The 26,861-nt window shown below is 57.5% G+C and overlaps 1 protein-coding gene across 1 annotated transcript in view; it reads left to right on the plus strand.

The window, feature by feature from the left end:
• The first annotated feature begins 7,236 nt into the window (after positions 1–7,236).
• Positions 7,237–26,861, plus strand: part of EFNA2 (ephrin A2) — a 42,482-nt gene continuing 22,857 nt past the window's right edge. Inside the window, exon 1 of the mRNA XM_064734508.1 lies at positions 7,237–7,414. Coding sequence (XP_064590578.1) covers positions 7,293–7,414 — 122 coding nt within the window. The 5' untranslated portion in view covers positions 7,237–7,292. The remainder of the gene's footprint in view (positions 7,415–26,861) is intronic.

A 26,861-nucleotide genomic window follows, 5' to 3' on the forward strand; every position in this document is an offset into this window, starting at 1 on the left:
TAATTGGGCGCGTACCTGGCTCTGATCCCCCCCTCCCCAATGCTGTTCTCCCTTCATCTCCATCCTTTGTTCAATCCTCTCAGCCCATCCCACTCCTCTCTCTGCCAGTGAGGGGGTGCCCCACGGAGTGGGAGCTGTCCCATGGAGAGGGGGCATCCAGCACTGCTGGCCTTGGCCTTGGCACGAGCGCAGGATGAGTTCTGCCATGAGGGAGATGATATTCCAGCCCAGACCCATGAAATATAATGAAGGCCCAAGGGACTGTACCAGCTCCTCAGTTAAAAATGATGCTGTTATATTTAGACAAGGTAACTGGAGGCCCCTCCGGACAGCGCCGAGTACAATTTTTTGTTTAATGATTCCATAATCTGATATAATATCGGGCCTGTAAGACATAATGAAGACCTGGGGGAGTTTACATCTTCGCAGCTTTAAAGGGTCCCAGCTCGGGGACGCGGCCAGGTGGAGGTTTGAACTTTGATGCAGTCAAACGTGTTTTTCTCTGGGTTTGTTTGACATGATTGAGGGAATCCAGCAGCCACAGGGAGAGGGAGTGTGGAGCAAGTGCAGCCATGCTCACACCAACCCTGCAGCTGCCGCTTGTGCTGAGGGAAGGCACTGGAGGAGTTTGGGGGGGCCCAGCAGGGTTGTGGTGGGATCTGCATGGAGGTGGTCACAGTGGTGGGGGCTTCAGGAGATTGTGGTGGTCTTTGAGAGGTTGTGGTGGTCTTTGGGAGGTTGTGGTGGTCTTTAGGGGCCTCCAGAGTGGAGCAGCCAAGCCCCGCTGTGGGCAGGGCAGAGTGAGGGTGCTTCCACCCCAACTCAACCTCTGCTTTTGCCAGCCCCTGAGATGGAGTTTTTGCTGTTTTAAGCTGTTTTGGCCCAGCCTGAGGATTCCTGCTCCTGCAGCAGCTCACGGTGGGTCCTCCTGGGAGCATCACCAGCAGTGCCAGGCTGGGCACAGTGATGCTCCCTCTGGCTTCTCCCACCTCTCCCAGGGTGAAACCCAGCTCAGCCCACTCCCTGTGCCATGATGCAGAACTGAGAGTGGCATCAGGGCCGCTGGCACCGAAACTGGGAGAACAGGGCTGGCAGAGCCTGTGCCACGCTTTGCTGAGTGGTTGATCCCAGGATTAGAGTCAGGATTAGGGTGAGCGTCCTTTGGAGTGACTTTTCCCCCAAAACACAAACATCTCCAGGATCAGCATCACCAGTAAATCTCCCTGCTGTGTCCATCTGGGAGCAGATCATGGATCCTCACCTGGAGGAGCTGGTGCTGATACCTGAGCCTGAGTCCCGGGCTGGACGCTCCGGGATGTTCCTGGTGTGCTCTTGTCTGGGTATCCGTGCCTGGAGATAACCTAATCCCATTTAGCCTCGGAGAGAGCCGGCAGATCCCTCCCCTGGGAGCCAGCCCGCGGCGGGGGGTGCTCTGTAATGAATTCCCATCATTCCAGCACAAAGGGAGCTTACAGGAGCGCTCGCCGCAGAAAATATGAGGGTCGCTGCCCTATCATCCCTCCGAGACATCCGTCGTAGTTCAGTGATTCCCGGCTGCTGACAGGCAGCAGCCCTGGGAGGCAGAGCCGGGCCTCGCCTTCCCGGCTCTTCCCTGCCTGGAAAATGCCTTTTTTCCTGCCAAACGAAAGGATTTAACGCCTTGCCTGGGGCTGTGCTGGCCTATCACCCCCCTGAGCAGGTGTGTGACCCACCCCAGGGTGCTCATTCTCCTTCACCCCGGTTTATTATTCATTTATATTCCAGCAGCTCCTTGAGGATCCCGATGGGAAAACTCTGCCCCAAGTCCTGTGGGAGATGAGAGGTGCCTCAGACACTGGGATGATGCTGTGGTGGTCTCTGGGGGATTGTGCCTGCAGACCCCAGGGTCAGGTTTGGGGGTCCTTGAGGAGCCACCGAGGGGTCCCTGTGACAGGGAAGCTCCAGGGAACCATTCCCCTTGCCAAGGCCTGTTCCAGCTCCCTGCTCTCCCTTCTCACCTTTATTTATTTAATTTATTTTTCCCCCCATCCCACTCATGCAAAACCACACGGTGGAACCTGCCACCTCCAAGCCGGGTTTTCCTGCGGCTCCGCGCCTCGGCCGGGATGTTTCACCTCGGGAGCTGCCAATCCGTCTCTGTCAAGCTGTCAACCCGGAGCGCGGGCTGGAGCCGCTGCAATTCAAAGTGGATTAACTCCTCGGGCTGCCCTCCCTCCCCCCCCGCCCCTCCCCATTCCACTTGGGTGGGTTTTGGCCGAACAGAAAACGCTTTTCCCCCTGCGCTTTCCATATTCAAAAGCTCCCGGAGCGCAGCCGGATGGGCAGCGGGGGCTGCGGGGCTTCAGGACGGCGTGCGGGGCGCGGTGGTTGTGGGACAGGGACACGGTGGCCTTAGCAATGCCTTTAGTGGCGTTAATGGGGTTCTAGGAGTGGTCTCTGCAGGGATCCCAGAGGGATGAGGGGCTGCAGACCCTCCCCAAAACTCCCGGCTTGTCCCCAGTGGGTTTTAGGGCTGTGGAGCTGCGATCTCCGGGGATTTTTTTGTTTTCCCGTGTGTTTTCCCCAATCCAAGCAGTGTCCGGGGCTGTGTCGCATTAACGGCGACCCGAGTGCACGGTGACAACCCCGGGGGGCCGCGAGGGGCACCGGCACTAGAGGGGGGTATTGCCTAAGCAATGCGGTGCCGCCGCTCCGCCGTCTCCTCAGCTTTGGGGCGAAACCTCGGGATTTTGGCCCTCGACGCTTTCCCGGCTGCTTTTCCAGGTGTGCGCCTGTGTGCAGGTGCCGTTCCCGCCCCCTTCTCCAGGGGACTGTGGGTTAATTCATAATGGGAATTGTTTTGAGGACACTGCTGGAGCGGTGCCACCGTCCCCGATGGACGAGGGACAGCGGCCACCAAACGCCACCGAGCCCAGGGGGAGCCGCTGTCTCTCGAGGGAAGGATTTACCCGCAGCTGGATTTTGGGGCTGGGCGTTTTAACGAGCATCAGATGAGGCGGCAAGAACGAGCCCGGTGCTGCTCGGGAAGGTGTGAACGGCCCCGGGCTGCGGGAGGGGTTTGGGTGTTCCCGAGCGCTGTGTTCCCACCCTGAGCAGCAGGCTGGGGCTCTCTCCCACCCCGATGCAGGGGAGACACTGCCCCAGATCCTGGGGGCCACACAAGAGCTCAGGGTGCCCCCACATTTGGGGTGTGATTGTGGGGTTTTGTGTTTTTGCATGCATGCGGCAGTTTATTTGGTATTCTGAATAAACTCAGGAGCGTGGGAGGCTCCAGGGAGGAAAACTGCGAGCCAGAGCAGTGCCACAGTCTGGCCACATGGATGGGTGTCCCCAGCGCTGTGAGCCAGGGATGGGCCCCTCCCTGACCTTTGGATGGCATCAGAGTCCGTGGATGGGGGCTTGGTGCCTTTGGATGCCACACAATGCCAAGGATCCCTTGGCTGAGGGCATCATCACCACCCTCTTGTGTCCATGCCGGGCATCTGGATCCTGCTGCCAGCTGGGATTTCCCATCACACCCATCCCTTCCACTTCAGGAAGCTCCAAGGGACCCTTTTTCTCCTGTTGCAGCTCCATTCCCAGCAGCCTGGCTCTGCTCTGCGCTTCTCAGCCTTTTCCCTGTGACTCCTTCACCTTTTTAATGGGAACGGTTTTTCTATCAGGAACAAATATTTTCCATAATTTCCTGGCCGATCCAATTAATGCAGAGGAAGGCGGGTGTGAATTATCCCTCCCTGCATCCAGCCTTGCCCCCTGCATGGAGTTGGGGGCTGGAAATTGCAGGATTTGCAGTAATTAAGGCAAATAGTTGGTTTTGTTTGGTTAGAAAAACAACCTGGTGCTGTTTGGAGAAGCCATAAAATCCTGGAAAAGGTTTTTCTTCCTTTTACCAGGAGTGGGGAAGGAGAAATCATTCCATGCAAAGCAGGGCTGAGCCCTCCCTCAGGTTGGGACTGATCCTGGCTGGGAGGGAACGCACTGGAGCAGGTGTTGGGCTGCTCCTAATGGATCATCCCATTTTCCAGGGAATTTCATCTGGGATCCCCCACAGCTCCAGTAGGACTGAGCTGGGATGCACTGGGCTGAGCTGGGCTGAGCTGGGCTGAGTTGGGATGTACTGAGTTGAACTGGGCTGAGCTGGGCTGAGCGGGGCTGAGCTGGGATGCACTGGGTTGAACTGGGCCAAGCTGGGATGCACTGCATTGAACTGGGCTGAGTTGGGATGCACTGGGCCAAGCTGGGATGCACTGGGTTGAACTGGGATGCACTGGGCTGATCTGGGATCCACTGGCTTGAACTGGGCTGAGCTGGGATGCCCTGGGCTGAGTTTGGCTGAGCTGGGATGCACTGGGTTGAACTGGGATGCCCTGGGCTGAGCTGGGATGCACTGGGTTGAACTGGGATGCGCTGGGCTGAGTTTGGCTGAGCTGGGATGCACTGGGTTGAACTCAGCTAAACTGGGATGCACTGGGCTGATCTGGGATGCACTGGCTTGAACTAGGCTGAGCTGGGCTGAGTTGGGATGCACTGGGTTGAACTGGGATGCCCTGGGCTGAGTTGGGAGGCACTGGGTTGAACTGGGATGCACTGGGTTGAACTGGGTTGGCCTGGGCTGAGTTTGGTTGAGCTGGGATGCACTGGGTTGAACTCAGCTAAGCCAGGATGCACTGAGCTGAGCTGGGATCCACTGGGTTCAGCTGGGATGCCCTGGGCCGAGCTGGGATGAACTGGTAATCTCTGTGCCCGTTGGTGACCTGGCACCACAAGGCATGGCTGATCCCTTGGCCAGCACGGTGCCCTTTAGATCATCCCCATTCCCAATCCACAGACACTGATGGGATTGCTCTGTGGGGTGAGAGCTGTGGATTTTACCACACCCCTGGAGCTGGCCCTGGAATGTGGCTCTGCCAGGGCTGGGAGGAACCGTGGCCGGGCCTCCTGGAGAGCCCGGAAAGGCTTTTAGTGGCTTGGCTGGAGAGATGGAAACAAATGAAGTTGACAGACAAGTGTCGGGGTTTATGGCAGCGTCCGCTGACAGGAGGGAGATTGGCTGTCGGGGGCTTGATGGAGACGGATCCTGATGGGAGCAGGATGAGGAGATGGATAACCTTGATGGAGCCGCGGCGCGGGAGGACGCTCCGCCAGCATTATTCCGAAATCATTCGGTTTTTATTTGTTTTGGTTTGGGGTGGGAGGAGGGATGCTGAGCCCCACAGTCCGTGGAGTTTTTCCTAAACAGATTTGCTAAATAAATAATGAGGAGGATCCATATTTTATTTATATCCCACCTCTCCGTGTGGCGCTGGAGGTGTTTTACGCTGGGCCGCTCCCTCCCTTTTAGCACGGACAAACTCCTAAGAGCTCGTGAGATGGAGATGGATTTGCAGGGATATTTGGATGCTGAGCAGAAGGACAGGCAGCGGGATGTGCTGGAACTGCTCCTCCTGATGGACTTAATGGGCACCTTGGTGCTTTGTGAATCCAACTGGAAGCGTCTTTGCATCTGGAGGCACCTGAGGAATTCTGCTGGGAGCCAGCTCTGGCTCTGGGGGCTCAGGGGGGACCTATACACCTGGGAGGACACTCCAGGACACCCAGGGGGACATTCCATGGTCACTGGGGAGGAGGGTCGGGAGTCCCTTCGTGTTCACTCATCCTTCTGAAGCAGTTTTTGGAACTTGGGGTGATCTGGGGGACTCTGGGAGCAGAGCAGGTCCTGCCCAGCAAGGAGCAGCTGGCCTGGACAGCCCAAGAGGAGTGTCCTTGCTCAGGGATGTGACCCCAGGGCCGTGGGGTGTCCTGGCTTGGGGATGTGGCTCTGGCACCATGGGGTGTCCTTGTTCAGGGATGTAGCACACCTGTGACCAAAAATTCCACTGGATTGTCCATGCTCCCAAAGTCCTCCCCAGAGCCAGACATGGCCCCACAGCAGCTTCAGGGCTCTGTGTTATTCCCATCACTGTTTTCCAAGATTTCGACAATGCAGAGTGATCCCTTAACAGGAATTATTGTTTAATTTATCCTTTTATCAGAGATTAAAAAATGTCCCTGCAGAGGGTGGGACCTTCTGTCTGTCTTTCCTTCTCACCTGTGGGTCACAGGACATGTCCCTGTCCCCATCCCCGTCCCTGTCCCCTCTAGTGTGAGCCCCTCACTGCCCCTTCCCAACATTTCCTGCCCATCGCTGCCCGGGTACCCCAAACCCCCCAACAACCCATCCCTTCCTCAGGGTAACAGACCCCAAACCTCCCTCCTGCTTCCTAAGCCCCCCACCCACACATGTGATCCCCCCCTTCCAAATTCCCAATCTCCTGCCAGCGAACCTCTCCCCTTTTCAAAGCCCCCCTGCTCTGCCAGTGCGACCCATCCCCTCCCAAAGACCCCCACACCGGTGTGACCCTCCAATCTCAAATTCCTCCCAGCCCACCCGGTGCGACCCCCGCCCGTTCCAAAGATCCCCCCCACGGTGTCTGTGACCCCCTCCCCACGCAGATTCCCCTCCCCCGGGGTACGGGCCCGTTCACCCCGCCGCTGTGACCCCTCCTCAATCTTCGACCCCCCCCCAATCTTCGACCCCCCCCAATCTTCAACCCCCCCCCTCCCCCCCGCAGGGGCGTGGCCGCGGGGGCGCGCGGGAGCCCCGCCCTGGGAGCGCGCCGGGAGCGCGCGCGCGGCCGCCGGTGGCAACAATGTGTCAGAGGCGGGGCGGGGGCGGGGCGCGGGGCGGGGCCGGTGCCGGGGGCGGGCCCGGCGCGGGGGCGGGCCCGGGCGGGGGGCGCGGGGGGCGCGGGCGGCGGGCGCAGCATGGCGCGGCGGCACTGAGCGAGCGGCGGCCTCCCGGCCCGGCCTTTGTCTCTCCGGTGTCCCCCGGGGCGGAGCAGCCCTCGGCGGGGCCCGGGGCTGAGCCCGCAGGTGCGGCGGCAGCACCGGGGGCTCGGCGCCGGGCGGCGGCGGCGGCGCCGCGGGGCTCGGAGGAACTTGGCCGAAGTTGGGCGCGGGAGGTGGTGGTGGGGGGTGGCGGAAGGTTCCCGGTACCGGGGCGATCCCGGGGCGCCGCGGGAACCGGGCCGGTCCCCGCCGCCCGAGCGCGGGATGCGGCTGCCCCGGCGCCGCCGCACCGCGGCCGCCCCCGAGTCCCCCCGCTGACGGCGCCCGGGGCCGCGGGCGATGGTGAGGGCTGGGCGCCCGCCCGCCGCCGCCGCCGCCCGCCGCCCGCCCGCCGTCCCCGGCCGGCCCCAGGGCCCCGCCGCCCCCTGAAGCGGCCGGAGCCGCGCCCGCCGCCCGCCGGGACGATGGTGCGCTGCGGGGCGGCCGCGCTGCTCGCCGCGCTCCTCGGCGTCTGCGTCTGGACCGACGAGACCGGGAAAGTTATCTCGGACCGCTTCGCCGTCTACTGGAACCGGAGCAATCCCAGGTGAGGCGGGGGGCGGCGGGGGCGGCCTCGGCGCCCGACTTCCACTCGGTGTTTCCCCCCCGCACACACACCCGCTGAGCGCCCGGTGACAGCGGCCGCCGCCGCCCGTGGCCGCTCGGGTCCCCCTCGAGCCCCCGGTGGGGTCCGGTGAACGGGCTGGGCGGCCCCGGGGAGGGGGGTGGTCCCCGGGGCTCCCTCCCCCGAAAGTTCCCGCGGGGCCCCGGGCGGAGCGTCCCCGGGGGCTGCGGCAGCGCCGGGAGCATCGCGGGGCGCGGGGCGCGTTCCCGGGGGCGGCGGCGGCTGCGGCTCGGCCCCCCCCGGCCCCTCCGCGCCCAACTTCGGGGAAGTTCAAGTTCCTCCCCCCCGCCACCCCGGTCCCTCTCCGGGGATGAAGGTTCTGCGAAAAAAACCCCGAAATCCGCCCAAAGCGGCGGGTGCGGCTGCGGGGGAGTGGGGAAGAACGATTTGGGGGGGAAAATGGCAAAACGGGCCCGAGGGGGGCACGGGGCGTGCGGGGCTGGGGATGGCCGGCCCTGCTGCTCCCGGGTCATTCCCATCCTGGGAGCGCAATCCCCACAGTTGGCTTCGTTTCTTGACTCCAGTTGGAATTTCGATTTTTCTGTGTGTTTTTTTGTCCCCACCAAGTGTTTTTTTTTTTTTTAATTTGGGGGCAAGAGTTTTGTTTCTGTCGTATTTCTTTGTTCGCGATTTTGAGGAACCCAAAACTGCTGGTGAGTTGGAAGCGGGAGGAATTCTGCTCTGGGTATGCTCAGGTGGTTGGGACCTTTGGGACCCCCCAAACCCTCCCTGTTGGGGACACTCTTTGGGGTCTGAACGGGCCCGTTTGTGGGGATTCCTGTAAGAACAAACACCAGCCACCAAATCCCCATTTCCCCCAAAATTCCTCAAAGTTCTCCCAAGCCTGGCAGTGTCTGTGAGTGGTGAGGGATGAGCTTGGTGGGTGCAGCCCCTGGCTTTGGGCTGTCCTGTTTTCTGGGTCAAGCTGGGAGTTCTTTGTCCCCCTCAATCCCTGCGTGACAGTGGCCTTGTGGGGCACGGCGTGGCCTGGTCCTCATCCCCAGAGCTGCCAGGGATGTGGGGCAGCTCCTCCAGCTGCCTCATCCCCTTCTGCCATCCATGAGGGGACCCTCGGTGCCACCTTCTCTCCCTCGATGTCACCAGTGCAGCTGGATAAAGTTCCGTTTCGGCGCTGGGACGTGCGCAGGGCTCGGAACCCTCAGCAGCACTGGGTGTCCACCCAACCTCCACACTTCCCTTTGGGGGACCCACCCGTGCCCCTCTGTCCTCCCCAAAACTGGGGCCAGCCCGTCCCTTTGTGCCTTGCTGGTGGTTCCTTGGCGGTGGTGCCTGCGTCGTGGGCCGCCTGCGGTGCATATGGATTTTATTATCTCCCTCACATTTTTGTGGGGGATTGTAAGAGCCAGGGAATTATTTTTTTTTTCCTAATTTTTTTTTTTTTCTTTGCCCATTGCGAAGTTTTTTGATTTTTTAGCTCCTGGTGCTCCCAACACTTTGTGGTTTTTGTTCTCCCAAATGCCAACCATGTGTGAGGTGTCCCCCCAGGTCCAACTGTGGCATCCTGGAAATGAGGGTGGTTGGGGCGGTGGCTGGGATTTTGGCACCCAAAGGTTCCAATGGCTGGGATTTGCCACCCAAAGGTTCTGACGTTTGGGATTTGGCGCTCAGGGGCTCCTGGGGATGGGATTTGGCACCCAAGGGTTCTGATGGTGGTGCCAACAGCCAAAAGCAACCCCTTGGCCAGTGGTGAGGGGCGTCCCGGGACCCAGCACCGCTGATGGCGTCGCCTCCATCCCCTTCGCCCCCTCGTAGAAGCCGCCGAGAATTTCTCCTGGAAAAATCCACGGTGGATCATTATCCCATATATATATATATTTATACATTTCTAAATCTGCTGTTGGCAGGGAAAATATTTTCGAGGACGGGGTTGGTGGGGGGGGGGGAGGAAAAATAAAAAATGGAGTGGAGGGGGAAGAGCGAGGGGCTGGGAGGGAAGAGCAGACAATGGCTGGTGGGTTCAGCAGGCACGTCCGCAGCGCCTGGCTCCGGGATGTGACCCAAATTTCCCCAATGTGGGAGCGCCCCGTGTCGCCAGCGCTCCCCGCCTGCGCCTTCGGCTCTCGGAATTCGAGGCAATTTATTAGGGGTTGCAAAGATTGAAATTGCCATTGAGTTTCCTGCTTATTCCCTTTTTGAACCCAGCGGTGGGTTTATTTTTTTCCTCTGGAGTTACTACAAGACCGCCTCATTCTTAAAAATGAAGGAAAAATGTATTTCTGTGTTTTCTGGTCGCTTGTTTTCATTCTTTTCTCCCCCTGCCAACATCTCCTTTAGTAAGGGGGAAATAAAAAGGGGTTTAAAAAAAAAAGGGGGAAAAGACCCAAGGTTAAAATGTCCTGTTTGAACCCACAGACCTTCTCTGCCGCTAAATATTTTTCTTCAGGTTTATACGGCAATCTATATTTTATAAAAGACAGGAATAAATCTCATGGTCGATATGATTTGCCCAGATTAGAATAATTCTATATTTCATAATTGGGGCTAAATTAAAAATAAGTGGTACCTCGGGATGCTGCAATTTCCCTGTTCTGGGGAGAGATTTAACCACTCGCTGTGGATTTACAAGGTTTATTTTTATTTTTAAATGGTTTTGTGAGGATGCGCTAGGAAAACGTTTGGCTGGCTGGAACTCCTAGGTTATCCAGGAAAAAAAATGAAGGATGATGAAGGCAGAATTATATAATAATGGGCAGTTTTGTTGCCATGTGGAAGTGTGGGTTTTTGCTCCGTGGCACGTACGGGCGCTGCCGATGGTCGCTCCCCGGGTGTGGATCTGTTGGCCATGGCTGGGCCGGCCATGGGTGGATCCATTGGTCGTGTCCAGCGTGATGTGCCCATGGATGGGACCTTGGGGCTCCTCCCTGGCCTGGCACTGCGGGCAGGGGTCTGGCACAACACCCAGGGCTCGTCCTGCCGTCCCTCCGTGTTTTCTGGTGCAGGAGCCGCTCACCCGTAGCATTCCAGGGTGGATTTTCCATGGGAGCCAACCAGCTCGATTGGGGTGTGCTGGAGTGTCCAGCATCACCCAGCGGGTTGGGGTGTCCAGTTTTGGCCCCCATTTTCCCCCCCACCACAGCGGGTTTAGGGTGGATGTCTCGGCACGCGGCGCCGCGCGACAGAAAATCAGGGATATGGGAAAACCTCCGTGCTATGGGGGAAAGGATCTGTGGGACACAGTGACCTGTCCTCAGAAAGTCCCCAGGCCTGTGATCATGACCCATGCCTGTGCTGGAAACCCCTGGGAAGCCAAGGAAGCACGAAGGGTTTGGGATTTGTTGCCGTGCCCCGCTCTGCCGGGTGACGGGCAGGGAATCGTCATTCCCGAACGCTGGTCGGTGTTCCTGCAGCAATCCCGTGGTCACTGCCGTGTGCCTGGATCCACAGCAGGAATGTGCACACGGTGGCAGGGGTTCTCCTCCCTCTGTGCACAGCACAGATCCCCAGGACCGGGCGGGATCGTGCCCGTGGCCTGGTTCAGCGCCGAGGTCACGGCGCTGCCTCCGAACGGCTCTTTTGCTGATTTCTGTATTATTTTTCGGCGTGGTTTGTGAGCACAGCTGGGATTTCTGTTCTGCTCCTCTGCACTCCCCAATCCTGGGATCGAGAACCGGAGAAATGGTTTCTGGCAGGGGGATTTACAGAGCCAGGTGATGCTCAGGGTGATGGCAGAGCAGGACTTTTGGGGGAAAAGGTGCCTCTGCCACAGGGGTGGTGGGGTTGAGGTGAGCGGGGCACATCTTGGAGAGGGGATTTAGATCATGTCGCCAATCCCATTGCATTTTGTGCCCCTTTTTTCTGCATTCCCATCTCCTGGAGCTGCAGCCCTGGCGCCTGCCAGTCGCTGGTGCTTTGTCCAAGAGGCTGGAGCATGGTGGCCGTGGCCAGGAAAACCGTGGCTGTGACCCACTGACCACCAAACCAGGGCCAACTTGCCCGCCTGTGTGTCACAAGGGGCTGTGGCCAGGCTGCATGCCCCACTTCTCCATCAAGGGAGTGAAGATGATGCCACATCTGTTTTTTTTCCAGGGGAATTTGGTGCTGCAGAGGGGTGACCAAGAGAGAGGGCTCAGCTTGGGTGATCCCATCCATGTGTCCATGTTGGTTTGGGGCTGGATCCCAAAATCTCTGTATCCTGGCTTTGGCTGTGACTTTTGGGGTCCCCAGTTCTCTGTGTCTCCCCTCCCTGCTCCCATGGACATCATACTGAGGCCCACATCAGAAACATGCCCTGTTTCCTCCTTGGCGTGATTTTAATGTGAATTTTGCTCTGTTCCCCCCTTGGAGCAATTTTATTGTGAATTTTGCCCTGTTTCCCCATTGAAGTGATTTTAATGTGAATTTTACCCTGTTTCCTCCTTGGAGTGATTTTATTGTGAATTTTGCCCTGTTTCCCCCTTGTAGTGATTTTAATGTGAATTTTACCCTGTTTCCCCCTTGGAGTGATTTTATTGTGAATTTTGCCCTGTTTCTCCCTTGTAGTGATTTAATTGTGAATTTTGCCCTGTTTCTCCCTTGTAGTGATTTAATTGTGAATTTTGCCCTGTTTCCCCCTTGAAGTGATTTTAATGTGAATTTTAACCCTGGCACTCGGGTTGTTCCTGTGTCACCATCAGCCCCAGTGCCCTCTCGGCGTGCCAGGGCAGTGCTGGGTGTTTGGGTGTGCCAGCTCTCTGCCTCGTCCTGTGCAATTCCTGCTCTTTGAGTTTTTCCTCCTTCTGCTCTCCCTTTGTGCCGAGATCACTCCCAGCCCTTCCCACCCCTCTTTTCCAGCCCGTTAAGCCGTGTTAGCAATTCCTCACCAGCCCAGGGCTGCGGCGAGTGGTTAATGGAGAGCAGACACCAGCGGGCCGGCGTCGCTGACAGGATTCTCTCTCCGTGCCCGTCGCCGTCTCCGCCTGTCCCTTTCCAGGGACCGCAATTACATTCCCTGCTGGTTGCACATTTGGTATCCAAATGCCGGCCATGCGCCGCATCCTAATGCGAGGATGGGCTGGGGGTGTGTGGAGCTGCTGGAGGGTCAGATTCCCCCCAAAATCCTCCCCAAAATCCCCCCCCAAAATGCCCCCCTGGATCCTGGGGTATCCTGGGGTACACACAGAGGGTGGGCATTGGGAATGGTCCAGGGGGTGAGAGATGCCCTGGGGTACCATGGAAAGCTGTGAAAGTGCTGCTGTATAAAGAAAGGCACATTTATATTTATATTGATTTATATATATATTTACATACAAATATATTTATATCTATTATAGAAATTATCGATTTATTTACATATATGGGTGTTTGTTCACCCCACCCCCCCTCCCACATAAATACACTTTGCACACACAAATAATCCGAATGCCAAAAATTCCCCTGTCTGGCAGTGCTGTGCCATCCCCTGTGTGACATTCCCCTGGAATTCCTACCTGGGGGCTCCAGGATGTACCTGGCTGTGGGTTTACCTGGCTCCAGGGCTGTCTGGCTGTGTCCATCCCAGTGCCACATCAGGAGCTGGCTGGAGCCGTACCTGCCTGTGCCTGACAAGGTTCAGCTGCTGGGTTGGCTGGAAAATTGCAGCAATTGTTCCTTAAATAGCTCCTCGTTCCTGATGGTGACAATTTCGGTTCTTTTGTGTTAGATATTAATCGTGATTTCTGAGGCTCCGTTCTGATCCAAGCTGGTTTTCCCCACTTGGGGCAGAGATCCTGCCCCGCTTCCTTGGATTTAATGGGATTTGTGGAAGGCAGGCAGCTCGGAGCACTGTTACCTGCAGCCCCTAAGAGCTGCTTCAATTCCTTTTCCCCCTCTGCCATGACTCAATGCTCATCTCAATGGTTGCTTCCCTCTGCTTGGAGATCCATCCCAAAAACAGGACCAGGCCCTGTTTGGCCTCTGCAAATACAGGGGGAAGCACCGTGCTCCAAGAGTCCAGGCTGGATTATGGCTGGGAATCAAGATTTTGGAGCTCTTTCCCAATCCAAGTGATTCCATGATTCTCCAGAATGTTGGGATTACCCGCTGGCCACTTTGGCCTTTGCCAGATGAATTCCAGAGGCATTTTGGAATGCCCAAAACCAGGGCTGTGTTTAGGGGTATCTGTGCTCCCAAACTCTTTGCCCCATTGTGGATTTGGGGACCCCATGGCTGTTCCCACTGTCTGGCCGGGGAAATGGCGCCCATGGGGTGTGGGATGCGCCAGGGTTGGTTTGATCCCGGCAGGAAAAGCGGGAAGGGACAAAGCTGAGAGCAGGGAAGGCGGATGGAGCCCGTGTCCCTGCTCCGTCCTGGCTTGCTCCCGGGTGGTCACAGTGTTGTTATTTATTTATTTCTCCTCCCTCTTTCCCCCCTTGGCTTGTTGCTGCCGCTGTGCCTGGGCTGCTAAAGAGCTTCCCATTGTTCCGCAGCTAATTACCTCCTAATGAGGCTCCCGGCTCAAAAGAGCGGAGCGGGGGCTGTGGGGGGGTGTTGTGAGTGGGCTGTGCTGGGAGGGGGTGAGGGCAGGGCTGGGGTCACCACCGGGGTCACTCTGTGGCCTCAGCTGTGATGCCTTCAGTGTGAATGGGGCTGGTGATGGGGAGATCCACGGCCATGGAGCTGCCAGCCTGAGGCTTCAGCCTAAAGGGCGGCTGGGAAGTGGTTTTGCCAAAATTTTCTTGTTGAGCCCCAAACCCGTGGCGAAATCAAAGCTTTGTGGATTTTGGCCAGGCAGGGTGGTGCTCGGAGCCTGGGAGCATTCCCGGCATTTCCCTTGGTGTGACACCAGCTCTGTATGGGACAGGTGTCACCTTTAGGGCACATCCTTCATTTTGAAACAACATGAGAGGGATTCAGAAACAGGGATTTAGACTATATATATATTTTTTTTAAATTCTTCCACTTTTAAATTTTTCCCCTCTTCCCGTTTTTCTTCCCAAGGCCCAGCGGAGCAGGGAGTGATGCTGCTGCTGGAGAGCAACAGCCACAGGGCTGAACAATGTCCTGGTGGGGCTGTGCTGGGGTGGGATCCTTTGGGATACACCTGTGCTGTGGTGGGATCCTTTGGGATACACCTGTGCTGGGGTGGGATCCTTTGGGATAAATTTATGCCATGGTGGGATCCTGTGGGATCCATCCCTACGCTCCCTCAGCACATCGCCTCTTCCTGACCTCCCAGTTTTCCTCTTTCCTTGATGTTTCCAGCTTCTCCAGCCTTGTTTTGTGGGATTCTCCTGTTTTCCCTGCAGCTGTGAACCTCCAAGCACACGCGTGGGTCCGTGCAAACGCCGGAGCTGCCCGTGCCAGGTCGATCCCACTAAAAACCATCCTAGTGCTGGACCCGGAGCCACCGCTCCCTGTGGATGCCAGAACTGGTATTCCCACCACTGATATTCCCACCACCAGTATTCCCACCACTGATATTCCCACCACCAATATTCCCACCCCAGTACTCCCGCTGTGCTGCCGAAGCGTTTCCAGATCCGCAGAGTTTTACACCATCCCTCAATACCTTTTTTTTTGTTCGCCTTCAGGAATGGACTTTTTGTTTCAGCTCCTTCTCTACCAGCCCCAAAGTCCCCCAAGAATCCAACTCTGGATTTCGGATCTTTTGTGCCAAACCTCTCTCGGCTTCAATTCCCAGCGCCGCTGACTTTTTGGGAAAAAAAGGGGAATAAATGGTTATGGGGGTTTTTAATGGCTGGGAATAGGGAATCCCCATTCCATCCCCAGCTTCCTCCTCCTGCCACATCCCAATTTCCTCCTCCATCTATTTCCTTGGCGTTCGGCCGAATTTCCCTGGAAATATTTTGCTGTTTCCCCCCAGTGCAACCAAGTTTTGTCGGATTTTTCTTTTTCTATCTGCAGAAGAGGAGGAATTATCCGTCTCGGTTTATTTTTCCTTGAACATTACACGGGAGCAAAACTCACCCATGTGCTGGGAAAGAGATAAAGTGTTTAGACAGCAAATACAAATATTCCAGAGCACTCAGCCCGGCTACAGCAATTCCTGCCAGGATTCCAAATTCCGTGCCATGTCTTCCAGGGGGGTTTTATTTAGACTGTCTATTTTTTTTTTATTATTATTTATCAAAAACCCTATTTATATTTGCAGTAAAATAAAATCAGCCTGACCCTGTAGAGAACTCGAAAAATCCCAATTCTTTCCTTTTCCAATCCTGTTTCCACTGAGGAAAGAAAGCCCCTGGACCTCGTGCCCTGCACAAAATTCAACCGCGACGGGATTATTTCAGCGGCTGAGCTTCTCCGCGGGCGCTGGGACGGTGCTGGCTCCGTGTGTCCCCCACAAAAATCAGGATGTAGGGAAGCTCCTGCAGAGGTGGGGATGGAGCTGGGACCCCCAGGCTCTTCCCATGGAATTTTGGGGGCTCCCTTGTGCCGCAGGTTCTGACAGCGCGCGGAGCACTCAGAAAGCGGTGTATTATTTTGATTTTATTTTAATATTCAGTGATGGACGGGCTTGTGCTGCTCCTCAGGAGCATCCCATCAACGTCCCAGCCCCACTGGGGGTCATTGTCACCCGGGTGCCGGGCGCGGGTGCCATGAGGAGCTGAGGAAGCTCTTTCCCAGCCAGCTCGATAATCCCAATTATTATCTGGATTCTCGATCAGGGTTGCTTATTAAACTTGGCACCGCTGGCTTTGCCGTTCCGGCCGCCTGCCTCAGCAGAGGGATTTATCTCCTGCCGACGCGGGGAGGAAATTGAGTGGAAAAACGCGGGGCAGAGCCCCCCGGGACGGCGGGGAGGGCCGGGGGTACCCGGCTTCCGAAGGGTTGGGAGATGCTGGCACAGCCCCAGCGATGCCGGGTTGGGTTGGCGGAGCCGCCTGGGCCGTGTCCGTCTGTCCGTTCCCATCCTGTGCTGGGATGGGCGTTTTTATTCCAAGGTTATTTTGGAATGGTTGGTGCTTTTATACAATGCAACAGCGGTTGTTTTCCCTTTTCCCTGAAATCTAAAGGACCTTTTGTCAGCCGTTCTTCACCTCAGGAATAGCAGCTTTTTCCAAATCCAGGAATTTGGAAAAAATCTTTCCGCTGGAATTCCACAAACCTTCCTGGTTTGCTCGCCGACCCCTTCTTCTTACATTGTGCCCACAAATTGTGTTTTATTTTTACCCAACACTGCGCTGGAGCTGCCTGAGCCAGGGCTGATGTGCCGACCCTTCCAAATGGGTTTTTTCCAAATTTCACCCAATTTTCAGCACTGACTGAGCAGGCCATCCAGGAGAGTGGGGTGGGAGATAGGAGAGATACTACTGGGAAAAAATTCTCTTTTGCAGGAGCATTTCCCTCCCTCCTGGTGTTTGGATGTTTCAATTTTCCCATTCCGCTTTTTCCTGCCTTTCCACCATTTTTCTGCATTTTAAAAAACCTGTACAAATCCTGTAACTGAAATTCTCTCTGTGTGTCCGGCCGCTCTCTCATACCCTGGGTGAGCTCCTGGGATCCCCATTTTAGGGTGAGGACTTTCCCCCATCCCCTCTCCATGCTGCTGCTGGGGGATTTGGGTGAGGGCTGCAAAATCCTTTATTTGGGAAATCACTGTTTTCCTGAACCTTGCAAGGTTCTTCTCTCAGGATCGGCCTCATGCTCCAGGGCTTGGTGTCGATCTTGGGAATGCTCCAGGCTCTCTCCTTGGCTTTTTCAAGATCTTTGGTGCTGGGTGGTTGGGAGAATCTGCTGCTCTGGCTGAGGGGCTCGGGATGGAGCCGTGGCCATGCCGGGCTGTGCCGTGACTGTCCCGGTGACCGTCCCATTGTTGGAGATCTGCCGTCGGCTACGGCACTGGCACACCGGAATTCTGGCACCTGTCCCGGCTGTAAATGCTGGTCAAAATGGTGCTCCCGTGTAGTTTCCAACAGAGAATCTGAGCTTGTCTGGAATAGAAATGGCTCCTGGCTCTGAGTTCCATCCACGTCTCCGCTGGATCACCGCAGGGTCGCGGGGATTGGTTTGGCCAGAGCCGCGCGGGTGCCGAGTCCTGTGGAACACCAGGATCAATGCCCCGCCACGGCCCTGGCATTGCTCCTGACCCTTTGAGGTGGGATTTAAGGCTAAATTGGCGGAGTTGGAAGCAGGTTTGGGAACGGGGATTGCTTTTGCAGGATGTGTGCTCTGGAGGCAGCGTCCAGCCCAACCAGTGCCGGCTTTCCTAACGCTCATTGCTGCCGGTGACCTTCAGCTCGGACCAGCTCCCGGCTTTCCCTGCCTGCTTTTCCTGGCATTCCCAGCTTTCCCGTGTCTGTGATGGCTCCTGGGGTCAGTGGACCTCAGTTCCAGCACCCAACCGCTGTCTCATCCTGCCACCATCTGCAGTTTTCCATTGTTCTTCGGCTCTTCCCGACATTGGGATGCGGAGTGCCGCCAGTGGGGGAATGTCCAGGGCCCGGTGTCACAGCCAGGATCTGGACTCCAGGAGAACCTGGACTCCATTTCAAAGCTGAGTAATGATAATCATAAATCATAATGTTGTCTTTTATGATAGAAAGCTTTGGATCGGGAGCAGGGACTCTCGTCCTGCAAGCTGGGGGTGATCCTGGATCCGGCTTCCAGCTCGTTATTTGGAGACAAATGGCTTCTCCCTCCCCCAGCCTCACTTTCTCCGTGGGTAAGGTGAGGATTGCTGCCAGGGGCTAAATTAGGGAATTAATGTTGGTGGAGTGATTGAGAGATGGAGAAGGACATGGCTCTCACAGCACCATGCCCTGCTGCACAGTGCGTCTGCCCGCTCCAGGGTTGGATGTGGGAATTTCAGACGGGAGCAGAGATTGGGATGTCGGCAGTGAAGTTCCTCGTTCATGTCCACAGAGCCCAGGGCTCCATGAGGAGGGACTGGAGCCCCCCAGCTCTTTCCACACTGGTTTGGGATCTGTGTGGGCACACGGTGGCTCACATCTGTGGCTGATTTCGGTGTGCATCCCACATCCAGGTGGTTTGGCAGCGCCAGACCCAATTCATTCTGGCCCCTTCCCAGCATATCCCTCGCTGCCCCAAAATCCTGGTGTCACTGAGACCCCATTCCCATGGGAGGGGAATCCAGCTGGATGGATTTTTGTGACTTTTTAATATTTTTTTCCTTAAACGTTGTGATTTTTATTCCACCTTATAAATCACTTCCTTGCTCCAGTTGGAGGGAGGATTTATGGGTGCAGGTGGGAGGAACGCCGCTCTCGGGATCGACCTGCTGGAATGGTTTTGTGGTGATGGTCACAGCAGCAATTCTGGCCAGGGGACAGGGCTCCAGCTGGGGAAATCCTGTCTGGGGATGTGATGGGAGCAGGGATGGACCCACATCTCTGCTGTTGTTCGGGATTTTCTCCATGCTGGAAAGTGGCACCAACAGGTTGGACCCCAATTGTCTGCTGGGGGACAACTGAAAAAGGGCTTCCAAATCTTTTTATAAGTCCCTGAAAGGTTTGTTTAAAGCAAGGAATTGCTTTCCTACTGTGTCACACTGGGGCCATGGAAATGTCACTGGGGATGCGGGAATGTTGATAGGAGGCTGCTGATGATGGTGACCCCGGGGCGAGAGGGTCTCGGGGTGCATGGTGAGGAGGAGGATGAGGATGCTGAGCCCAGGGGAGACCCAGCCAGGGCTCTCCCTGCTCCCTGGGGGCCAGGCCAGCTCTGGGGGGGATTTTCCCTGCGCCAGCGCTGCCCGCAGCAGCACAAACGAACCAAGTAATTGGCAACATGGAAATATTTTGTGCTCATTAAGCAGTGGGAAGCGCTGGGTGAGGAGGCGGCGGGTGAGGAGTCTGGGTTCTCCAGCGGTGTCCTCCAGAGCTGTGCTCTCCAGTGGCGCTCCTGGGGACCCAGGGCAGGGAGCACAAACTGGGAGCGCCCTGGGATGGGGGGCTGGCGGTGGGAAGGAGGTGAAGGAGGGAGATTCCAGCACTGCCCAGCCAGGATTTCCTTGTATTGGAGACAATGACAAACCAGGGGAGCAGGGGGATCCGGGCTGCTCTATAGGGACATTTGAGAGAACCCCCCCATTTCTCCCAGTTCCTATCAATCCCACGTATTAACACTTGAAATATCAGATCTCAGTGGCTGCATTGGAGCTCCCTAACCCCAGCACTGCAGATTCCCAAGGGGAACCCCGAGGGGCTCCACATTCCCTCCGCTCCCAGCAGTGGAAACGAGGGGCGATCCCTGAGGATCCTGTCCTTATTCAGGGGGTCCTGGAGGGGTCCCCCCACCATCCTCAGCCCTGAGCACGTGCTGCTGGTGCCTGTCCCCAGCACGACGTGGGGAGCCCAGCGGTGCTGCAGGCGGGGGAAGCTTTATGGCTGTAGTTAAAGTGACTTTATGATATTGTATCTGAACAATTGCCGGCTATTATCCGGATCGATGCCGCGGGATTGAGACGCTGGTTGATAACCCAGGCAGGGCTCTAATCGCTTTTAAACCACGCAGGGTCGGTGGGGCTTTCCATAAAACCCCTCGGTGGTTTCTGGTTTTACTCCCTGCCCCTGGGTTTGGTGGGATTTTCCCCCAGGATGTTCCTTTGGGGATACAGGTCCTGGTTTGTCCCTCTCCATCCTGCCCTGGGTGGGGATCGGGATGCTGGGATGGGGATGAGGATGCTGAGACCTGGCTGGGGATGCTGGAATCCAGCATTCCTGGGCTTCAGGGTCTCAGCATGCTCAGCACTGCTGGGTCCTGTCCTGCTGAGGAGCGAGGTGCAGATTTTGGGAACCTGTTCCCACCTTTGCCTGGCTCGCAGCGACCTTGGGCGAGTCACGTCACCTCCACACTCTCGGTTTTCTGCAGCTGTGAAACGAGGACAATGATACCTTTCCCACCTCGCAGAGGGGTTGGGAGGCTTAATTAGTTAATGTTCGTAAAGTGCTTTGAGGATTAATTAATATTGTGACTCTAATTTTTTCTGATGGCGAAACGCCACTTAAATATCTCCGCGCCGGTTCCTTCCTCCCTGACCCTATAAAGCAAACCCACCCGAGAACGTCACAGGGCTCTGCAGGAGCCACGTGGCCCTGTCCCTGCCGGGTGTCACCTCCCCAGTGCTGAACTGGTGCAGGGGCACTGGTACAGGGGTGTTACAGAGCCTGGGGTGCAGCTCTGTGTCCACCTGGGGCTGATGCTCCTTGGCCAGGCTTTCCCTGCTAGGGGCCATTCCTATTTTGGGATTAAGCCACTGTCACCTCCTGTGACCCTGCCCTGCCTGTTTGGGCACCTCTGGCAACCTCGATCTGCTGGGAAACCGCCCCCAGCAAATCTCATGTCCTGTGTCTGATCCCATCTGGCATTGTGGGGGCCTGGCTGGGGGGTGACCAGTCCCTGGTGGGTTGGGGACACTGTGCTGGGCATGATCCAAAGCTCTGGGCAGCCATTGGCAGCACAATCCTGGCTTTTCCAATGGAAAGAAACCGTTGGGATCACACCTGGCAATTCCAGTGTCCCCATTTGTGTGCCATTATTTATGGGCAGCTTTGCTTTCCTCCAAGGTGGTTTCTCAGCAGTGGCTCTGCTCCCCTGTGCTCTCCTGAGCACAGAGCAGACAGGGACAGACAGGGACAGCAGAGAGTTCCCTCCATGGCAGTGCCACCCCCCAGCCCCTTGGGCTGTGAAACCCGGGATTAGCTCAGCTCCAGTGCTGGGAAGGTCTCGGTCAGCACCAGTGGGAGCAGCCAAGGGAAGAGCTGAGTGTGCATCCCAGCTCTGGGTGACCCAAGAGATCCCAGCCTCTGGCTCTGGCACAAACCAGGGGTGTTTGGCCCTGCTGGAGATGTGGGAATTTCGAGAGGGGCTGGTGAAGGGAGCAGGAGGGAGGATGGTCCCAGGTGGGATGGGCTGGTGGGACACGATGGAGAACCAGGGACAACAGGAGAATTCCCAGTTGTGGAGCACTGGAGGGAATTGGGGCCTGCCATGGAGAGAGGAAGAGGAGGAGGGAGCCACAATGCTGTTCCCTGGAGCTGCTGGGTGGAGCTGGAGGAGAAGGAGCGTTTGGACAGGGAGGGAATGATCCAGGAAGGTCCAGCCCTGGTTGGTGGCTCCTGTCCCTGATCAATGGTTCCTGTCCCTGACTGTCACCAAGCTCTTTGGTGGGAGGAGAGGCACATTCAGGGTCTCAATCCACAGGATTTGGGACAGGACACACTGGTGTCAGTGTCCCCATGCCTGGACCCTGCTCCGTGCTGTTAATGACATCCCGGCAATTAAACTGGAACTAATGCAACGATAAAAATAACCTGCTGTCCTTCTGCAGCATCCCACATGCTCAGAGGTGTTTAAAAACCCATTTAACACCAGATCCTGGGTGTGGGGTGCCCGGGGTGGCACCAGGATCTGTGTGGTCACAACTGGGTTTTCCAGCCCCTGTCCTGGCCTTCTGCAAGGTGGGAGCACCCCCAGTTCCCTCCAGTGCAGAGTCTGGTTTACCAAGTGCCACGTTTTAAATAATCTAAATTACATGAATATTTTATTTTTCTTCTTTCTAGAGTTGTGGAATTCCCAGGGGTTGGGTTTTCATGCTTTTCTCCGTAATGGAGGAGCAGGAACGCATTCTTTTAATGGTAATTGAGATTCTTGCATCCTCGAGGACTTGGAAGCTGGATGGGCTTTAAATAATGGGAGAGGGGAGGAATTTGGGTTCTGGCTTCTCAGGTGGGGTTTTTAAGAGGTTTTCCTCAGTCTTGTGGCAGGGCCAGAAAGCTGCATCTCCATCCCACTGCCCTGGGAACCCTCCCCAAAGCAGGACATGTCTTGAGGTGGTGACAGGGACCTGTGGGTGTGGTGTCCTTTGGGAGACCTCTCAGGAATGGTGTTGGGGGTGACCTGTGTCATGCACCCCATTGTTGGAGCCGCCTGTCAGCCCTTCCCCAACACATGTGCACCCAGATATTGGAGCTGGGTCCTCTCTTGCTGAGGTTTGGGTTTTTTATGGCTTTGTTGTGTTCTGACTGGCATGGTGAGTGTCCAACCCAGAGATCACCCATCCTGGTGGGCACCCATCCCTGTTCTGCAGGGAATTCTCGTGGAGTGTGGTTGGGGTGGCTGTCCCTCCTTTGCCATGAGAGCAGGGTGGTTTTTGAAGGGAATGAGCAGGGGGTGGAGTGTGGGGGTCCTGTCACTGTGAGTACCCAAACATCAAGCGCAGGAGCACCACGGCACAGCTGGCATTGCCACCTTGTCCCCTCCTGAGCTGCCAGGGTGGATCCCAGCCCTGTTGTCACCACTCCATGCTGGGCAGAGCTGGTCCCCACCAAGGCCTGTGGGGCTGTAGAAGGGGCTGTGAGATGAGGGAAGCGGTTTCCGGCCGCTGGGGAAACATCTGGATCCAATTCCAGCTCCACGTGCAGCCAGCAGGGCTGGACCCACTCCTGCCTCACAGCATGACAGGAGTGGCTTTGCTGCAGAGGGGCACGGAGGGTCCCTGCCCTGGGCTTGGGAGCCCTGTACCAAATCCCCAGCACTAGTACCAAATCCCATTCCTAGTGGGAGCCCCAGCACTGCATCCTTATCCCAGCAGGAGCTCCAGCACTGTACTCTGATCCTGGCAGGAGTTCTACCACTGCATCCCCATCCCACTGGGAGCCTGGACACTGCATCCCCATCCCAGCAGGGACCCCAGTACTGCACCCTGATCCCAGTAAGGACCCCACTACTGTATCCCCATCCCACTGGGAGCCTGGGCACTGCATCCCCATCCCAGCAGGAGCTCCACCATTGCACTCTGATCCCAGCAGGGACCCCATCATTGCATCCCCATCCCAGCAAGAGCCCCACCACTGCCTCCTCATCCCTCTGGGAGCCCGGGCACTGCCTCCCCATCCCAGCAGGAACCCCAGCACTGCACCCTGATCCCAGTGAGGACCCCATCGCTGCCTCCCCATCCCAGCAGGAGCCCCTGCTATATCCCCATCCCACTGGGAGCCTGAGCACTGCATCCCCATCCCAGCAGGGCTGGACCCACTCCAGCAGCAACCCCACCATTGCACTCTGATCCCAGCAGGAGTTCTACCACTGCATCCCCATCCCACTGGGAGCCCCACTACTGCACCCTGATCCCAATGGGAGCCCCAGCACTGCCTCCCCATCCCAGCAGGAACCCCAGCACTGCCTCCCCATCCCTCTGGGAGCCTGGGCACTGCATCCCCATCCCAGCAGGAACCCCACCACTGCACCCTGATCCCAGCAGGAACCCCAGCACTGCCTCCCCATCCCAGCAGGAACCCCAATACTGCACTCTAATCGCAGCAGGAGCCCCACCACTGCATCCCCATCCCACTGGGAGCCTGGGCACTGCATCCCCATCCTGGCAGAAGCCCCATCACTGCACCCTGATCCCAGCAGGAGCTCCACCATTGCCTCCCCATCCCAGAAGGAACCCCACTACTGCACCCTGATCCCAGTGGGAATCCCAGCACTGCATCCCCATCCCAGCAGGAACCCCACTATTGCCACCTTGATCCCAGCAGGGACCCCAGCACTGCACTCTGATCCCAGTGGGAACCCCACCACTGCCTCCCAATCCCTGGAAGAACCCCAACCCAGCCTCTGCATCCCAGCAGGGACCCCACCACTGCATCCCCATCCCATCAGGAGCTCCACCACTTCATCCCCATCCCAGCAGGAACCCCAGCACTGCACTCTGATCCCAGCAGGAACCCCACCACTGCCTCCCCATCCCAGCAGGAACCCCAGCACTGCCTCCCCATCCCTCTGGGAGCCTGGGCACTGCATCCCCATCCTGGCAGGAGCCCCACCACTGCACCCTGATCCCAGCAGCAACCCCATCACTGCATCCCCATCCCAGCAGGGACCCCATCAGAGTCTCCCCATCCCACTAGGAGCCTGGGCACTGCATCCCCATTCCAGCAGGAACCCCACTATTACACTCTGATCCCAGCAGGACCCCACCACTGCCTCCCCATCCCCCTGGCACCCCCGCCACCTTGCCCTGGCTCTCCCCCCGTCCCTCTGCCATCCCTGGGTGCCGCCCGTGCCCGTCCCCAGCGTGCTGCCACCCCGGGCGGGGGCGGGGGGAGCCGCTGCCCGCCGTGCCTTTTGTCAGCCTCAGAGAAGTTGACCTTGAAGCGCGCTGGCAGAGCCCTGCAGCTTAATCGTGTTAGAGGTGTCTGACTGCGGCTCGCGCGGCTCTACCTGAGCGGCATCAGCAAGGGGGACGCGGCGCGCTCGCCGCCCCGGCTCAATAATTGATGCGTTTTTCTCAGCTCCCCCTTCCGTGAAAGGAAACCCAAGTTGCTGGCTGGATGGCAGGGCTGGGAGGATGGCAGGAACAAGAGGATGGCAAGATTTGAGAGGATGGCAGGATAAGGGAGGATGGCGGGATTTGGGAGAATGGCAGTGCTGGGAGGATGGCAAGATTTGGGAAGATGGCAAGATTTAGGAGGATGGCAGTGCTGGGAGGATGACAGGATAAGGGAGGATGACAAGATTTGGGAGGATGGCAGGGCTGGGAGGATGGCAGGACCAAAAGGATGGCAGTATTGGGGTGGAGGATGGAGGATTGAGATAGGATGACAGGGATAGGGGATAGCAGTGCTGGGAGGGTGGCAAGATTTGGGAGGATGGTAAGATTTGGGAGGATGGCAGTGCTGGAGGATGGTAGTGCTGGAGGATGGCAAGATTTGGAAGGATGGCAGTGCTTGGAGAATGGCAAAATTTGGGAGGATGGCAAGATTGGGAGGATGGTAAAACTGGGGAGGATGGCAGAATTTAGGAGGATGACAGTGCTGGGAGAATGGCAAGATTTGGGAGGATGGCAATGCTGGGATGATAGTGAGATTTGGGAGGATGGCAGCGCTGTGAGGATGGCAGGAATAGCAGGATGGAAATATTGGGAGCATGGCAAGCCTGGGAGGAGGATGGCAGGACCAGGAGGATGGCAGAGGCACTGACATGGGATGGCAATGGCAATGGGAATGGTGAGGGGCTGGGTTCCAGGTGGGTGCTCTGTGATGCCATCCTGGGGTCACCCCACTGCGGATGGGGATGTGCCCAGGGTTCTCTGTGGCCATGGGGAGACACACAGAGGTGGGAGCAGCCCCTTGGGTGCCCTCCTGCTCTGCCCAGCTTCCTCCCCATGAGAAGACCCCAGGCACCACATTTCCACCCGCTTTTTTTAGGAATCTAAAACCCTCAAACCCTGCATTCCCATGGAAGCACCGAGCAGCCTCACACCCAGCATCTCCCTTTTCCCCTGAGCACCTCCTGCCCCAGAGCCTGGCACAGCCCCCTTAGTGCCCCCCTGGGTGTCCCCTGCTGCCACCTGGATCCCATCACCCTCAGTGACCCTGGACCCCGTGTTGGGGATGCTGCCCCTGGGTGCCCCCCTGCTCACACCAGGCAGAGTTGTTTTGCTTCCACACAACCCTTCCTCCCCCTTTTTCCCCCCTTTCCCCTCTTAGCCAAGCGCACAGGGAAGGGGAGAGATTTTAACCTTCTGCCTGGAACCAATTAAAAAGGTCTTTCCACAGAGACGAAAGTGCTCGTGCACCTTTGTGTGCTGTGAGCGGGGGGAAGAAAGCAGAGGCGGCCTTTGAAGGGGGGATGAGGTCCCTCCGCTGGGACCCCTCCGGGCTTTCAAAGCCTGCGTTATTTCTTTATTTTTAAATAGCCAAATTAAAGTGCCTCCCGCTTCCTCCCCTCCCCGTTTGTGCGGCAGCACGTGGCCCCCACCAGCTGCCAGGGGGATGCTGGTTCCATCCAGGGTGTTCTGGGCACCAGGAGGGGTCAGGGCATGGCCCTAAACCCAGCTGGGACCGCTCTGGGATGGGGCAGAGCATCCCTCCTTCCTGCAGGGTGGTGATGAGGGGGTTCTGGCTGAGCTGGGGGGGCACACTGCACCCCAGACCAGTGGGGTCTGGTGTCAGGGAGCCCCTGACTCAGCTCAGCACAGCCCCGTGAGCAGGGCAGCCCCTCCATCACCTGAACAGCCCCCTGCTTACCTCAGTGCAGTCACCCAGGGCAGCCCATGTCACCCAGCAGAGCCCCCTGACCCATTCCAGCACCGTCTCACCCATTCCACCCCCCTGACCCATTCAAGCCCCCCCTGACCCACCTCAGTGCAGTCACCCAGGGCAGCCCCCTTCTCACCCATTCGAGCCCCCTGACCCATTCCAGCTCCCCCTGACCCATTCCAGTCCCCCTGACCCATTCCAGCCCCCCTGACCCATTCAAGCTCCCCCTGACCCATTCCAGCCCATCTCACCCATTCCAGCCCCCTGACCCATTCCAACCCCCCCTGACCCATTCCAGCTCCCCCTGACCCATTCCAGCCCCCCTGACCCATTTCCAGCTCCCCTGCCCCACCTCAGTGCAGTCACCCAGGGCAGCCCCCTTCTCACCCATTCCAGCCCCTCTCACCCATTCCAGTTCCCCC

The sequence above is a fragment of the Zonotrichia leucophrys genome, chromosome 28 (assembly GCF_028769735.1).
Source record: "Zonotrichia leucophrys gambelii isolate GWCS_2022_RI chromosome 28, RI_Zleu_2.0, whole genome shotgun sequence".
NCBI lineage: Eukaryota > Metazoa > Chordata > Aves > Passeriformes > Passerellidae > Zonotrichia > Zonotrichia leucophrys.